At 36.3% G+C, this 18470-nt stretch overlaps 1 protein-coding gene across 3 annotated transcripts in view; it reads right to left on the minus strand.

The window, feature by feature from the left end:
* Positions 1-18470, minus strand: part of HOOK3 (hook microtubule tethering protein 3) — a 73559-nt gene that overhangs the window by 3277 nt on the left and 51812 nt on the right. Inside the window, exons 16-22 of one of the 3 annotated variants that reach the window (XM_031059050.1) lie at positions 14823-14828; positions 14088-14122; positions 13200-13282; positions 11765-11865; positions 9684-9788; positions 9506-9577; positions 7928-8064 (exon numbers count right to left, since the gene is read on the minus strand). In XM_031059050.1, coding sequence (XP_030914910.1) covers positions 7928-8064; positions 9506-9577; positions 9684-9788; positions 11765-11865; positions 13200-13282; positions 14088-14122; positions 14823-14828 — 539 coding nt within the window. Of the gene's footprint in view, positions 1-6420; positions 8065-9505; positions 9578-9683; positions 9789-11764; positions 11866-13199; positions 13283-14087; positions 14123-14822; positions 14829-18470 lie in introns of those variants that run through there. The other 2 variants (XM_014308051.1, XM_031059051.1) reach the window with 2 other exon arrangements.

Below are 18470 nucleotides of genomic sequence, written 5' to 3' on the forward strand. Positions count from 1 at the left end.
GCCCACCCAATTCTGCATGTGTTTACACGCTAAAAGACAATCAGAGTCACATCAACTGTCTTGAGCTCTGAGCACCACTGAAGGCATTTAAATTTCATCAGAGCTTATCCTGTGCATGAGGCTCAGCATCACTGCCCCACTGCATTGGCCAAGTTCTATCCCTGGCCTGCAAATACAGGTTTGAATTGCCAGAAAACGACACGTTCTTGCTAAAGTAAGCTGAGTCAGAGTCACCAAGCAGTCAAGAGAGCACACCACAATGCTGAGGAAGGGAATCTAAGTTTGGAAGAGAATCGGAGAGGTTGGCACAGTAATCCATCCTCACTGATGCACCCTTTTTCCTGTGTACATTCCAGTATAACTGGAATGGGATGCTTTACTGACACAGCTACTTCCCCAGGTAACAGAGACATCCCTACACAGCACTGGCACAGCACTAATTGGGCATTTTTGTTTTCATATTGCAAAGAGCAAATTGGCTTCACCAAACAGAAATTAGAGCCTGTTTCCCCACTTCCTTCTCCCCTGTATTGCACTAGTCAAAAATTATTCTAAGAATGCTTCTTGTGATGGGACAATCCAGGTTAAAGAGATAAAAAAGAGTATTTATGCTACAAGTCGTGTAGCTTGTGTATCCCTCTTTTTTTCCTTCTCATTCATCCACTCAGAATACTAACATAATAGAAAAACAAATATAAACACAGACACACATATCAAATGGAATAAAAAAAATTAACACACTCAACACATTCAAAGACCTCGAGGGTGTGTATTTTGAGCAATCATTGCCTTTTAAGTTTGCTTGGCACTGCTTGGTGCATAAGGTTACACAGTTCAAGATTAATATGAAGATCACTGTAGTTCTATAAAAAATAAAAAGTTAAAGCTACATAAGTATGTACCTATTCTATTGTGTATAAATGAATGTAATCTATTCCTTTAGTCTCCCCTCTGGCTACTGTTTAGCTCAAACTTACTATTTAGTAGCACTTCAAGTGTCCTCCAAGTGTATGTTGCACATACACAGAAGTGACACTTCAGGCTTCTCTTTGAGTCAATAGTACTTTTGAGAGGTCTTGTAAACTCAGGACACTGTACTAACTTACAGGGATGTAAAAATTCACCTGTCAGTGCCCTTTCCTGACTAGAAATTCTTACCATGTTCTAAAAATAGTTGTCTGCCAATTTCTCTATTTTAAAGCCACCTGTTGAGGTAGCAAGACATAGAAGAAAACAGAAATGCAAGATGTGAGGGTAAATTCACTGAGCATAACCTGTCACTGCATCTGCAGCATCTTAGACAGTGACACAGAGAATACAAAGCAGATTATAAATTTTAAAAATTGTGACCTTATAATGTAATGCTTGTAATTATTCTGAGACTTCACTGACACTGCCAAACAAAAGCTTTAAAATTGCTCTCAAAACCACTGATGCCTCCAGGAAATAAGTTCACTCTCCAGTTTTCTAACCTTTTGTGGCTGTGAACAATAACCTCTGCTTTACAATATTTTAAATTATATAGCTGATTTTACATTCAAATCCAAGTCAAAAGTCTGATGGTCTCATTACAACTATTTTATAACCCCATAAATACTACACCACTGGGGATTTTCTCTTAAAATTCCATCCACTTTCATGATCAGGTTAACAACATGATCATGCTAACAACTGGACTTTTTGTTAGCTCTTTTCAAGTTATGCATAATCATTAGGGATTCAATTTCCATTTCCAGAATAAACTACTCCATACCTCTATACTGTAATCTATACCAAGTGGAAATACTTGCTTTTGTAGTTTCAGATTTGTGCCATGCTACAGTAGTTAGCAGTTCTCCAGTGCTGACAAATGTCTGCTTTTTTAACAATTAAAACAACCACTGTTCCTCTTTCTGAAATCACCTCATCTGACTGCAAAGGACCTCTCTAATGCAAAGCAATTAATAAAGTCAGCACCAGAAAGGAAAGGCTGCCCAACTGACCTGTATTTCCCTCTATTCGCAGTATTTTTCATGTTGTATGGATCAGTCTCTGAGACCCATAGCAGCAAAACAGCCACAAGAAATTTTTATCTGACAAATAGAATCTGTTTTCAGTCTGGAAATGACACCATATGAAAGGAGACAGAAAGATATGCAATTTTCCAAATGACTTTACATGCACAGCAAACAGCAGCAGAGCAAACTCCCGATTTGCCACCAAAACCAACTAATGTAGAAATATCCTTCAGGGTAGTCCTGCATGACCTTGGCAAGGCCCAAAGGTGAAGATGGAATCTGGATCACAATGAAGCTGACAGCAATACCATCCCCCAGCAGATGACGACTCCACTTACAGTAGTCAGCACAAGCTCCTACTGATCCACTGACTACCATCTGACACCAGGACAATTCGCCTAGGAAGCTGTCCTGGCTACATGGTCAGGTGCTGTCTCAGTGCCCCACGGGATGGTATGATTTGTCAAGTTTCCCAGAGCCCTCCAATCAACACTCATTCACTGCCTAATTCAATGAGCTGACACATTTTAAAAATGAACTTTATATTGCAATATCTTTATGAATACAAAAAAAAAAAACAATCAAAGAAAAACAGAGGATGAAACTAATGAAGTCCTCAGTGTCTCCAAATGGTTCAATGAAGCTGGTAGCAAAGTAAATCTTTACAGGGTTTCACTGTACCAGACGCAAGAAGTCTGAGGTTATGGTGACTGATAATGACAGCTTCTGCCTTACAGATGGGTAAAATCTCTAACAGTTACTCAATTAAAATTAAAATTGAATTAAAAAAACAAAAATCTTCTTTCTAGCTCAAAAAGGTCAGGTTCTTCATCATTCATTTTGAAATGAAAACTAAATGCAAGATGCTGAAAGAATGCTCTTCTCATTTTTGTACTGACTAGTTGCTTGCATCTGCCTCCTCCACTTTCAGACCAAAGAAATCACACCTTATTTAAAGTCATAGCCTGCAGGATCACTGACAAACTTCTGCTACTTTTCCAGACTTCCAGAGGGAAGGAGGACCACAGGAGTAAGGAAATCCAATCAGCCATGACAGGATATGTTCTTGATTCCTTAAGAGTGACAAACTGGAGGCATGGCTAGGATCCTACCTAGAATATGACATTTGCTCCAAAAACCCTCACCACCTGGAAGTGTATCCTGATAGATCCTTTTTAGCTATTTATTTATGCAATGCCAGGTAAGGAAAATGCCTGCTAAATTTGGTTAGGAGATACTGAAGTTTATCAGTACAATCTTACTGCAAAACACAGAGTCCACATTCTACCTAAAACATGTGTGCAAAACCTCATAAGAAGTCAGTATTGCGTAGCTGACTGAGTGCAAAAATACCTCCCTCATGAATCCTTGCAAAAAGCCACTATGTTGGGCAAGAATAAAAAAAATCTATACAGTAAGTAAAACTGAAATACTGTTTTGCTTCATAAGAAAAAGGAAAGTTATCCACATTCAGGGTAGTCTCCCTCCAAATCACTAAGAAGAAGAAAATCAAGTGGTGACATTAAAATATCTTACAAGTACCAAATCACAGAAAATGTCAACACATCAGGAAAATTAAACCCACTCAAGATCATTCAGGAAGCTGTTAAGTGTAGTCTCATACATTAGGGAACACAGGAAAAGCAAGAGCTATTTGCACAAGTCGAAATACCAAGGACTTTAAAATTGCAAAAAAACTTTTAAATTTTCCTGACAGCTTACACATACCACTTACTATTTGAGATCATAATAAAGCAGTAATAAGAATATTCACTGTTAATTCTTTCATACACATATAAAAATGTCAGTGCTCCCTACAGAACAGAGAGCCACAAAAAACTTGTGGCTGTAGAAGCATTACTGCTAACACAAGCGACACTGGAACAGGACAAGATTGCCATTTGATTATTTCCAAACAAAATAAAAGGCATCATGTAGCCATTATATATTTCCTTCATTTTGTATATGCAAAGTTGTATGTTCCAGATGTGTGTTTACCTTTTTGCGGGGGTGGGGTTTCTTTCTTTTTTTTCTTTTACTTATGGAATTTTTTCCCAGTAAGTTGCTAAGAAACTAACTACTGGATACTTGATGAATACTTATGGGATGGGTACTTAACAAAGACAAAAGAAAGTGGCTGAAGTCGGGAGAGCATTGTAGCATCTGGCTGCACTTTTTTCTCGGGGAGTTTCTCTCCGAGGGGAGACACCTTTGCACTGTGGATGGAACACACAACCTTTAAATTAAATTACTTCAGTTTTCACAGCACTTAGAAAATACATGTTATGATCCAAGTGGTTATGTGTTGCTATCAAGAAAAGAGGGAACTTGAATATTTTTTTTCTCTAATGTCTGACTGGATATGCTAAAAACTCAACTCTCCACAGAACTACATGAACTGGACTGCACATGTGAACCCATCATCCTTTTAGGTCAGGAACTAAGCTTCAGCTCTAAACAGTGAAAATATTTATCCTAAAATAACCCCATTTATCTGCTATCTTTTATTGTCATTAATTAAAATCTGTAAGAAAGATTATTCTGGGCAGATCCTCAGCACAGTGCCCAGAGAAATACTCTAACTCCTCAGCTGTTTTACCTCTGATCTGGAGAACTTTTTCTCTTTAAGCTCAGCTGTGGGGTCTTTTTTCTGTGGTGTGTCAGGACAGGATACAGCATTGGCTTAGTAATTACCACTACAATTTTGATGTAAATAGTCTTTCTTGCCTCAGGGGAAGAAAGTATTCCTAAAAACTTCTCAGAACTATCTAATATACTGAAAGAATTCTGCTCTATAGGCTGGGGCTTTTGCTTATATTCTTTAATTACTCAAGGTAAGACAAATAGGGAACATACACTGGTAGCTCCCCTATGTATGTATTTATTCCCTGGAGACACAGTCTGAGCTCCTTCTTTTTCTTAATACACACTGATTACAAAGATACATAACAAGCAAGCAAAATAATGAAGCTGAACCCTTTGAATAAAGAAGCTTGCTCTTGTGAAAGAGGTTTAATGATGTTCACCACCTGCATTCATCCACACACAAAGACTAAGAATGGATGTATGCAGCAAATTAAAGAAGTAAAGCACTGAAGAAGAAAAAAGGATTGAACTCCTCTTAATTACTAATAGAAGACATAACAAATTACTTACTAGAACCAGACAGCAACTGAGTATATTTCTTGAAGAGTGCAGTACATTTTTAGGCTTTTATATTCAGCACGAATTCTGGGAAATACCAGAATTTCTGCATGTCTGTAAATTCTCAAAGACAAAATGATTGTTCACTTGCCTAACAGTTACTATGGGCAAAAATAAAGCTCAGATGCAGTATGAGTTTTGTGTTGATCTTTGATGCTATATAATGATGCTATCTATTTTTGAAGAGAACTACAGAAAACACTTCAGTGTCTTATCTTCAAGGGAAAAGGAAAGACAGAATCACAAAGAGGAGAAAAGCCAACAACCACCAAGAAGCAAAACAAGCTATGAGAGACTGGAAAGTAAAAGCCTAAGACAAGGCTTCTAACCAGCATCTGTTCATCTCCTAAGCCTCCGTGGCATTAGCCAGTCATCAAGACTTTGGAGGCAAAACAGTAAAACAAATATTAACATAATAATTATAAAAGCAATTACTTTTATTCTAGTGTGCTGATTGTGTTCAAGTTCTTTTAGATCTGCACCTAAATAATAGCAATAAGTAATTAGATTACCAGACAAAATTGAGAGAAAAAACTTCCCATTAAGGTTCCATCCCTTTCTTTCACAAATAGCCCTTGGTAGATTTGTAACAGAAAAATTAGCTAGATTAAAATTAAAATAGAGCTTTAGGTATTTTTAGGTTCTTGCTCTGGGTGATATAAAATGCTGTAACCTCAAGCAGGAACATCAAATTCCCCTAGAGGAGTGGTCTTGCTCCTGTTCACATACAGCATGTAGTAAAGAGTTCATCAAGTTATTAAAATCGATTGCACAACAAAATCAGTAAAAGCTATTGCATCTCAACTGTAATCATCTAGATCAGTACAGAAAGCATTTTGTATAAAGAGCATTTTGTATCTCAGTAAGAGACAGCAGATTGAGCATATCACCTCAATGAACTAGAGAAATTATCTGCAACTTCCTTTGCATTGTTATCTTTCTGCACACAAGAAACTTGCCATGTCTCATCTCATTTTTGCAAGCCCATACCAGTTACATACTGCATAAGTACAGAAAAGTTTTAGAAAACCATTTTTTTCCCAAATGTGAGGAATAAAATTTAAAACTATACGTAGAATTCAGCATCTGTTTTCTGGGTGGAGTGTGTGGGGGTGTGTGTGGGGGCATAACTGGAACTGAAAATATTTTTTCAGACACATACTGAATGTATTTCTTAGCCCAGATTAAAACAGATGATGCACTTGAGGATAAAACAATAGTACCTAAAAATGTCGTTCTTTTTATTACCTTTTAATCTAGAAGTGCTTGTTTTAATTATCCATTGCTCATTCTACCCAAGTTTGAATTAAAACAGACAATCAGATGATTGATAAATGCTAGTATCTTTTCTCTAAAGGGATTTATGCAAAAAGAAATGTCTCCACTTAGAAGGGCATTAAAATCAGGTGAAAGAATAAATTTATAAACTGACTGCCCGTGCATTAGAGTCCAAACAGTCTCTAAATAAAAACCTGAATTTAAAACCAGTCTCTAAATTTAAAACTGAATCACAACAAGATGTATAAATATGAAACTTCCAGCCAATGCTCATGTTCTCTGTGTCCATCAATTCTTTGACAAAAATGATAGGGAATCCATAGAATTGGTCAGGAGAAAAAGCACAACTTTGTAGGAACAGAACCTAAATAGGAGGAGCCTCCATCCATTGATCAACATGAAGGTGTTACAACAATTAATCAGCTATGCACTAAAAAGGCAGTACAACAAATCACAGCCAGTTTCCAACAAAGTCAGCAATAAACTCACCTGAAGGCACTGGTACCATTAGTAAGGCAACTGATACAATTATACCCTGAATCAATATATTAAAAGCAAGTCTTTTAGTAGGGGATGACAACTGGAATACATTAACAATATTAACTGGGGCCTTGATCCATTACATATTGTTCATCCATAATCATAAAATTTTAAAACAAATGTCCTTTTTAAATGGATGATGGTGTAGCAGATTAGCACATCCTAAATATTTCTCCACCTTTTTAGAATATGTATTTAAGCATATGCTTGACAAAGAAGAATGGAATAAACCATTTGAAAATATTCATCTCTACCAGCAAAAAGAGGTAACACCAGTTGATAAAGAAAACCTGGAAAAAGATCATCCTGCTTCCCTAAACGCCAAGAATAAGAGCAAACTTTGAATTTAGGAGATGAAAAAAATCCCCAATCTTTCTTTTTTGCATTGGTGAATTTTTAGTATGAAATATATTTCACAATATTATAATCCAACTTTGCATTTCTGTAATGAGATTTCAGCATTTTTCTGAAGCAACAGAATAGGAGATGAAATAAAAAGCAAATTCCCTTTGAACAAAAACAGTCTTATAAAGCATAACAACCTTTACAGGCACAAAAGTACCAACTGTGATAAGAAATCTACATTGTCATATGGTCCACATGAGTTTTTTGTAAGAGACCAGATTTCATACAAATAAGACTGTTATTATACAGCACTCCTCTAGATGTTTTCAAAATTTTGGCACATTCAGAAAATGCAGAGAGAAATGAACTTCAAAAAATATAAGCAAGGGGCATAACAGATTAATGAGAAAGCATAATATAACCCATTCCTGAATGGTAAATAATAGCAGTAACAAGGGAGAAAGAGAAAGGATGCTGGTTTATTTTCCTTGAATGTTGTCACTTGCAATAGAAGTGGCCTGGATCACAGGGCAGTTTTCTTTCTAAGGGCAAGGCTTCTCTACCTTGCTGTTGCTGGCTGGACATGACCAGGGTAAGATCTCCTTGTGCTCGTGGCTTGCCTTTGTCTAGCCAGGAAGGACTGTCCTGAGCCTGTACTAGCCAGTCTGTCTTCTGCTGCTTTTTTATGAAGAGTCATCCCCTATGGACAAAGAGAATTTCAGAGTGAATACCAATACAAAACATCTTTATTAATTTACATTTTGTTCATTACTTGTCTTCACACTGACTAAACTAGTTTGAATTCCATACACAAAGCATCTTATTTTCAAGGACAAAGGTAGAGACATTCTTCTTAATACTTCGGGTGGAAGTCTTTTCCTTCCCTGCTGTCATTCTCCAGGTTTAGAATAACCACCTAAGAACACAATATATGCTTCTCATGGCAATTGGACAATTCTTTTCAAAAGGACTTTCCCCAATTCCTGGCTCCTTTCAGGATGTTGACCTAGAAAAGTACTTTTCTTCTGAAAAAAGTTTAGGTATTGTCATCATCTGTGGAAACACAAACTCCTATGTCAGAAGCACATCTTGGGAGAGAGTATGTTCTCATCAGGCAAAAATGCAACAAGGAAATTGAGAAAGCTGTGGTGGGCTGTGCAGCTGTGCATAAAAGCAGAGGCTAATGAAAGAATGATACAGACAAAGCTATCAGTGACCATCTTAGCATTCATGACAGATCACTGAACTGTGAGTCTCACCTCAGGCTTGTCTTCTACTTGTCAGGAGGACTAATATTATAAAATTGGCCATGGACAGTGGTAATTTGAAAATACCTTCAATATGTAAACAATTCAAACACTCTGCTTGAGTTTAGACTTGCTATTCATGAAGACAAGAAGGATGTAGAACAGCAAGAAGAAAACTCTTCCAAAGGAATACAGAGAGGAGGAATTTGAATTCTATGATTGAGCAGAATGAAACATTAAAATTATAGATGTCTAGAGCAAATGTCAAGTTACAGATAAAGAGCAGTTTCAATCCAACCAACCAGTCTGCCAAAGGGAAGTCTTGAACACATCTGATGTGGGTGACAACTCTCCTAGCACACAGGCCCAGCAAAAGCTGTATGGTTGCACAGACCCCATCTCCTATCCAAACTTTTCTTTGAATAATTTAAGTGAGGTCTTGCTGATGTCCTCACTCTTTGTATGGGGCTAAATTTGCACTCAAGTTAAAGGGGTCATTTCTCTGAGCACTCCAACTGAATTGCAAGTAAGATGAATTGCTTTGATTGTGCCCCTTCATTAGAAACAACTGGAAGACTAGAAAGTGGTGAATCAAAGTAAATTTGAGGACTGTAATTTGTAAAAGTGAAGGGCTGGGATTACAAAAGAGTGATCTGAGCCATTTCTCATTTTAAAACCTGAAAATTATGAACTTCTTTTTTTATTTTCCAGAAGGTTATTATAGGAACAGACTCTTACATAGAGATAACTTAAGATTACCAAAAATTGCTTCTGTGTTTGTGTGTTGGAAAATGCTTATCAAACAAAAATACTATTATAAACATGCCAGAAACAAATAGTATTAATAGTTTCTTTTTTTTATATTTTCAATTAAAAGGTTTGTGAGATTCTTACCATGTTGTACCAGGCACTAACAATATATTTCTCCTCCATTTCTCTTTGACTTTTTGTTTTCTCATACTCTTTCTATAAAACAAAAAAAATCCATATATTTAAAGCCACAGTATAATAGAAGTATTAGTCTCTAACTAAAAACAATTAGTTTTTACCACAAAACCACAACAATTACTACCTCCAGGGAATGAAGCATTCTGTCCCGCTCCTGCAACTGATTTTTCAGCGCCTGAATCTCAGGAGCAGCACCCTGGTTCTGTTTAGGATCTAATGTGCGGATGACCTGTTAGAGAAAAAAAAAAAGTAACTTAAAATATGTCTACCTCTCTCATCAACTGTGACACATTAGAGCATCTGAACAGGGCCTTCTTTTACAGGACTGGGAAATAAAACTACTGACAAGAAAAAGTGATGCCTAAAAGGTTCAGTATCCCAGACACACATTTGCAGTTCCTAACCCAGGCTACATTTCCTTGGGGCCATAACGACACAAAGAACTTCTATAACGTTTCTCTTTTCATAGCTATGATTTTCCTGCCTGTCAATTTCTCCTGCTTGAGGAAGGACTGCTTCTGTCCTTATGGATATTTGCCATGCTTCACCCACCTGGGGTACCAGGTGCTGTAACTTCTAGGTAGCTCTGTTAAGCCAAGCACTCTGTAGTACACGCATAATTGTTATGCTACTAAAAAGATGAAGGGACACATACAGTTGTACGTGTCATCCAAGAGTGCTAGCAAACAGAGCTAAACCAAGAACAAACCCAGCAAATTGCCTGAATTATTAAGCCTTTAACAGAAAATGGCTTGAAACTCTTTAATAACCTCTGGTTATATAGAAACAGACTTCTTTTATCTTTCTACCTATTTCAGAGTTGTGTCCAGATGCTGAAATAAAACAATGCTTTAAATTTAAGTGAGATATTTTTACTGTATGGTAAACATATAAATCCTCTGAAGAGTGGCTGAGGGAACTGGGGGTGTTTAGCCTGGAGAAAAGATAACTCTGGGAGCCCTTATCACTCTCTACTTGAAAGGAGGTTGTAGCCAGGTAGAAGCTGTGGCCTCTTCTCCCAAGCAACCACTGACAGGATGAGACAACATGGCCACAAGTTGTGCCAGGGAAGGTTTAGGTTGAATTGTTAAACTCAGGAATGGGCTGCCTAGGGAGGTAGTGTACACATCCTTTGAGGTGTTCATGGAATTGGATGTGGCACCTAATGCCATGGTCTAGTTAACACAGTTATGATCATTCAAAAGCTGACTTGATGATCTTGGAGATCTTTTCCAACCTAAATGATTCTGTTTCAATTCTATAAAAGCATGTTATTTTTCTAAGAAAATACTCATTAGACCTGGATATACCTTCCATAGTGGAAGACTACATTGATTCTACAAAAAAAACCTGTGCACCAAAACCCATCAATAACAACAAAAAGGAACAAAAAAACCCAGCCAACCCAAACACAAATAAAATGAAACCTGATAAGATTACAAAAAGTTAACCTAAGTAATTAATGCTACTGTCCTAGAAAACATCCTTTAGTAAAACTGTACATACAAATATACAAATCTTACTGAAAAGGGAAATGCTGTCTTTCAGTGGAATATACTCTAAGACAACAACAATCAATATAAAATGCAAGGGCAGGGGAGACAGAGGAGAAATTTTTTTAGAGTTCCTGAGACATTTCACAAGAAATCATTCAGGAAACTCCAAAGAAGTAAAGTAAGAAAGTGTAAAGTTCTGGCAAATTAGGAACCTACTTACAGATTCCAATGTAATGGAATGTATTTAAAGACACTGATATGCTTTTAAGATACTCAAAACAACAAAGTATAGTAAGAGAAGAAATGGGACTTAGGAGTAAGACCACAGGATCACCATTTCAAAGCTGGCAGTATACCCCTATCCCCAACACTTCAATATTAGTCACCTTCCTGACAGAAGCATATATTAAGCAATAAAGGCAAAAGAGAATCCTGAACATCATCAGAGAAATCTAACAACTACTGAAGGCAATTCCGTCAAAAAGATGACTTTACTGCAAAAAAGCATCAATAAAAGAGTCTCAAAAATGGGGTAATCTTTTGCAGAATTAGTCCGTATTAAATACTAAAACAATAAGATGAAAATCAATGGAGCTTCCTTCTCTTTAACTTATTAGTGTGGTATACAGATAACTCCTTCATTTTTATTTCCACATAATGGACACACAATACAGTCTCTGTCAGACAGGTGGGGAACATATCTACTTACACTTTTGGCCTTCTCCAAATACTTTTTGTATCGTTCTTCCATTTGTTTCATTTCCTCCTCCTTTTTTCGTAGAGCTTCTTGCAATTCCTCAATTTTAAGTGCTTTATGTCAGGAGATGCACACATTGGAAAATAACATGTTTATTATGCATACTTTTATATTTTACAATATAGACACTTAAGACACAGTTAAAACATATTTCAGTTAAGAAAAGCTGACAAGAAATCTGATGTGGCAGGTATCACAGATTTAATTACCGTATAGCTCAAACACATTAAAAATATGTACTCCTATAAAACCTCATAAAATGGATTTTTTGGGATATAATTTTGCTTTCAAAAATTCTGACAAATAAAGAGAAATGGAATCATAAAGCAATCACATCACTGAACACATTCAGAAAAGAAAATGGGTTTACAGATGACTTACAGCTACTATAATATCTTAGCATGTATTACAGGCAAATATGATTTTTGTTGTTTTATGGAAATGGAATAATTCCTAAGAGGCACAACTCCTGCTATAATCTACTAAACTGTAACATGAATATATTAAATTTAATTTTCTCCCCACATTTTCTTAAGCAGCCGTTGAGACCAGTAGGACAATTTAATTGCACAGATTTTTCCTATGTTGGTATAAGAATATGTCAAGCCACTATTACTTCTACATCTTCTATACAACTTCTCAGATCTCAGAAAACAACATGATATTTTTCTATTTTTTGCTCCATCTGACTATGAATAAAATAATTTTACCACAAACCAGAAAAGCTGCCATTGGTTACAATCTTTTGTCTTATTCTAGAATAACTAGTCTTTTGAAAAATCCAGACTACCTCCCTCATTACTGTTCTGGAAAAAACACAGTAATAATGTGCTAAAAACCAACTAGATGCTGGGTTCTGAATACTCTCTGAGCAATATGATATATATCTTACATACTCTTTGACCAGTAATGGACAATTTGCTCAAATTACAACACATTTTTGAAAACACATTGGAGGAATATACATTGGAAGTAAAAGTGAGTCAGTGACAACAGCAAGGATCTTCTAAATTAGGGTCTTATGAGACATGACAATTCTGGACAGCTGAGGTTCAATGGCAGTGAGCTGGTATTTCTATGGCCGATGTCACTGGGGTTTGGGACTAGATGATCTTTAAGGTTTATTCTAACCTCTTTAAGGTTCATTCTAACCTCATTCTACAATTCTATGATTTTTTACTATAGTGTTTCTAAAATGTGATTTCTGTGCATTTCAAGTGTTAAAAGCATCTTTTTGGTCACCCTAGTTTCCAGAGAAATTTAACATGTCACTTCCATTAAAAACGTACATTTTGCTTACCTGACACCACCTTTAGGCATTATAATTAAAGACATTGCACCTGAAATAATTTACAAAGAAAAGAAATGGACTGCACAGGTAACTCACAACTGTTGTTGCATCTTGGTTCCAAATCTTCAATGATAGCTCGTTTCTTCTGTAGCTCATTGTTAGCTTCGTGGAGCTTCTCTCTGTTACAAACCACAGAAGCACATACTGTTTCCCCAGCACTATTACTGTGCTTGAAATGAGCACTAAGCAGAACAGAAAATCCTCATAGAGAGATTATTTCTATGGACACGATTGATTTTTTTTTTTTCCTACAGAGCATGAGGACAAGTGACAATATCACTGTAGAAATACTTGTTAGTTAGGATGAAAAACATTGTTCTGTATGGATAACTGCAACAGAAAACAATTTCTTTGTCAATAACGGTACTTAATATAGAACTTAGAGTTAATTGTACAATGAGGGCCTAAAATGAATATTCATAACTGGTATTACATTGAGGAAAGAATGGCTAAACCCAAAAGCAACAAAAACTTCTTTTTGCAAGACAGTCAAAAAGCAAATACTCTTTTAGGGAAGTAAAAGATGTGCAAAAATAGCAGAATAAAATGGCAGCACTTCCTAAAGTATTACTTCTATTCTTATAATGTGTAATAAATAGTAAACAAACTATTTTTTTTCATATTAACATGCTTCCCACAGAAAAAAAATTACTTTGTTCTCTTGAGCAAAGATTTGCATAATGTTAAGCAAAATTTTCTACCCAACACAAGATGATGGTTCCCTCATTGCTCTTAATTTTGCAATGGTTTTCTATGGGAAAAACTAGAATCTGAACAGCAGATTCCTAAATATTCCAGTATTATCTAATCTCTCTTAGTTGCATATTTTCCAGATCCATCACGAATGACTGTCTGCCTTCCTCACTATACAGAAAAACACATAATTTCAAACTGCAAACAAAATAAGGAAACAAAAATACTTACAGATGTTCTTCAAGTTTCTTTTTCAGAAGAACTGACTAAAATAGAAAGTTAAATGTTTTATTTTAATATACTGTGAAGCTTTAATGTATTATTAAATTATTTTAAAACATGCAATTTTGACATTCCAACCAAAATCCAACTTTTTTACTTCGGTTTTAAATCACAACTGTAAAGCATCTTGTGGTACCTTTCTCTTCACAGCTGTGTGACTTTAGTAAAATTAGAACCCTTCAGAACTTTACAAGTATTTTCCCAGGAACTAGATCAATAAAAGTAAGATTCATAAATGATAGAATTCTAAGGCAGTTGTTATAATTTGTTCAGTACTTTGTATTGGAAAGTGCAGTAAAATTTGCAAGGAAAGATGTTCTACCAATATTGCGTTGCAACTTGCATGAAGACATGTAGCAAATTAGTTGAAGTAAATTCCCATCCCCACAGAAACTACAAGAAGTAGAGTATTTCTAACTGCTGTGTAGCAAAAATGTCAATTTTTTTAGTGTTTCTTATCTTTATTGATTACAGACACATAAAAATCACCATACAACTTACAGTGTTCCACTTCCTGGTTAAATCACATTTAGATAAGCTCCTTGAAAAAAACTTTGGAAGTAACTTCTAAATTTTATACTCACTTCATACATAGTGAGTATTTTTCAAAAGGAAAAAAAAAACAAACTCAGTAAATGTCTATGAACTGAAAGTAGTGTTAAGTAAATAGAAAGCCATACTCACAATAGCCTTGAGCAGAAGCCCATGCCAAGAAACAGAGATGACATTAGTATAAAGCAAAACAGCAGCCAACAGAAGAAACTATTTAGAAAGTCATGAACAGAAAAAGTTAAAGCTATGCATTTTTCACGCATGTGCAATTTCTTCCTCCGTTCTCATGAGCAATTTTCATCTTGTAACATTTTCTAAAACACGTCACTAAACCCAAAAATATAAAAAGAATAAAGAAGTACATTTACAAATCACTGTGTTTAAATCAGAATTCCAAAGGAAAGCAACTCCTATTTAGGAAAGTAATTTTAAAACAAAAATCATATAACTAAGAAAACCAAGGAAAATAGTCAGTCTGTTGGGTTACAACTAGAATTAAGAGATGCGGGTGTTTTTGTGGTGTGATGCTGAATTGTGTTATTGCCACACTGATTGAATACAAAGCAAATGTAGAATATTTAAATCTGCAACTGCCTTTTAAATTTCTGTTAATACACTATCAATCACATGGGAGGGTTAAGACGTGACTGATGGTCCACAACACCATCAAAATACTAGATAAAATAATCAACAAAATTACTTCATTGTTTTTTCTCCAATGTTCTTTCTACAAAGATTTAGTCACCTTGCTAACAGAAAAAATTTACTGTGTGCACTCAAAAAGCTTTTTACTTTGGTTAAACTTCAAAATATTGTCTTTGATCACATTCCTGGGGCACGTTTTTACATTATTACAAAAGAGATTTTCTTATTGCATGATAAGAAAGGTGGGGAGCCATAAAAACAAGTCAACACAGCTCTACTGATTTCACAGTCAGAAATTTACAGTAGCTAAGGATCTGCAGGTTTTGACCATTCCCTTTTTTTTTGCAGTCCTCTGAACAGCTGCAGCAACACTACCCTTTATGTAACTAAAAATATTTGTATGCATTTTTATCAGTCACAAATCATTTGAACTGTCCCCATCACTTGTATCTGATCATTTAGGGGACTACCAGCTGATTGGGAAGGGGAAAAACCTGGAAGCAGTGCCCATTTCCCTAAGATAACAAAATCAAAATTGAACTCACCTTTTTTTTTGCATCCTTTTATTGCGTTTGGGTCTATCTTGAAACAGACACAACTAGTACTCAACACTGATTCCACTGGTATATTATTTACCTAATATCTGCACTGTTAAGGGGATAACCTCTCTCCCAGCTAGACAGATCATGTTTTCACATGCAAGAAACTAATTGTGATAAACAGCCCAAACAATTAAAAGAAGTAGAAATGAGTTTACCCACATTAACTGACCCAAGACACATGATTAAGAAAGAGACTAAAACACTCAATGTGCCATTCTAGGTACCCAAAGATCCTGTATATACTTGGCAGATAAAGTCAGACAGATCACTCTAAAAATGAGCAAAGACTACTTCTGGGATTTTTGCAGTATCAAAAGCAAGCTTTAAAGACTGATAAAAATCTAAAGGCTAATAGCTATAATTGTTGTTCTCTCATAGGAAGATGAGTCTCCTAAACACTACAGAAAGAAAAGTCTTTTTGCTTGAAGTTCCTTTAATGCTTAAACACACCAAAGAAACATTGTCCCATTTTTCAGGGCAAAATTTGGTTTCATTTTAGATGTTAAAGTTAGGGGCAGATGGTTAGGTTCTGGCCTGAGGTTAAGCTAACTTAGCAGGGTGTGGGTCATCGTGTCAGAAGACTGCTGGATGAGATCAGTAACACTGTGAGGTGATGAAAGTCACAAAACAACACCATGATGATGGTCAGATTTTCAAGAATGCTGAAAGTAATGACAGAATGGTTTGGGTTGGAATGGACTTTTAAGGGTCACACAGTCCAACCCCTTCAACAAGCAGGGACTCCTTCAACTAGATCAGGTTGCTCAATGCCCTGTCCAACCTTGCCTTGATTCCATGGATGGGGTATCCACAGCTTCCCTGGGTTCCAGTATCTCACCAAATGAAAAAGTGGCTGAACTTAATGGCTAACTGAAGAGGTAACAGAATTCTGGGGACTTTTTAGGGAGGTGTTTATCAGTAACAGCACGTAAGGCCAAGACTGCATATGTTACATTATAGAAAATATTAGGTCTGGGATGGATTTAACAAGTGGTTCAGAAGTAACTAAAGGCAGGGTGTGTATATAGGAAGGGATTAGGGCAGAGAACAGGAGAACGAGGATGATAAAAGACAGTGATAAGACATGCAAATTATGTAGTCAAAGCTGTTCAGATAACTGTTGAATAGCCCCACATGACTACTGCATTCTGGGGGACAATAAATCAAACCTATTCTGAGCACACCAGACACATCTGAGTTGATTCTGTAGTCTGAAAGATGGGGGTAAGGAGGCCTTTGCCGGGCTGGCAGGGTAACACTCCAAATGGACTAATCATGCATCCCAACAGAATGTGTCACTGCCCATTACAGGCCCAATGGCACACAGCTGCCTTCTACTGCGCTTCAGTACAAAATCAAAACTGTTTGCCCTTGTGGACCTTGGCACAGAGCATGTAACAATACAAGGACACTTGCCTGGGTTATGACACTACCTCTACCCCTTTTTGGACATGTCTAAAAATAATTTCAGCTTTAAAACAAAACAAAACTTTAAAAAACCAAACCAAACCAAACCAACAAACAAAAAAAACCAACAAAACTGAGCTCTCACCATACATTTCAGGACTGAATTAAAATGAATTTTCTGGATTGAGTACATTTCCAGTATAAGTACATAAAAATATGAACCTCAGTGCAATTTTGCATAAAAATAGCAAAAAACAGAGGAAATTAGCTGAAAATTATGTACTGGTAAACTGTATGCTATGTCTCTCCTACTGCTTTTTCTTATGTTTCTGAAGAATCACTCTTTTTGTATGCCTATCCTACAGATAACTCAGGTAGTCTCAGCCCAACTTCGACCTACTTGAGCAGCTGGGTTTAACTTCAGAGGTTTGCTCTGCTTTACAAGGGAGATTGCATGAGGAGACCACAATGTCAGAGGTTCTTGTATCTTCAATATTTCCCTGAGTCTACACTCACTCTTTTACTTCCTTATGAGTAAATTAAATTCTACAGATTGAACTCAGCAAAGCAGGCCATGGGATCAGTGCCTATAAATTACCACTCCTATGGTCAAACCAACATAGAAGCCATTAGTGCAGACTAAATTACTGACCCAACCGGAGCCTCAAAAGAGACACAACTGAAATTGCAGTAAATAAAGCTGAATACAATTTGACAGAGATAATTCACAATACTCAGTATCTGAGAATAATTCTTTCATATTCTTGTTCACCCTGAAAATGTTTTGGCCAATAATCAGGACAACAAAGAACATCTCAGAAGAGACCTATTTTAATGTGCATTCTGAAACACATTGTAAGTTACTCAGGAAAATAATCTTCATGTAAATCAACTAGGTGTTTAACATTCATATAGTTTATTCTGAAAATTTAAAGGGTAAACTAAACTTAACATTGTCATGGTTTGAGAGGAAGTAAGTTTTCTGGGATGCTGTGGTCAAACCAATGGGTGTTCAGATCTGAATACTGGCACCTGGTGTGGCCACTGGGGACACGGATATGCCTCTGGGAACATGGGGGTTAAAAGCAGAGCACTCCCAGGAAATCTCTCTTGGGTTCTGGGTGAA

The sequence above is a fragment of the Geospiza fortis genome, unplaced genomic scaffold (assembly GCF_000277835.1).
Source record: "Geospiza fortis unplaced genomic scaffold, GeoFor_1.0 scaffold167, whole genome shotgun sequence".
In the NCBI taxonomy this organism is placed as follows: Eukaryota; Metazoa; Chordata; class Aves; order Passeriformes; family Thraupidae; genus Geospiza; species Geospiza fortis.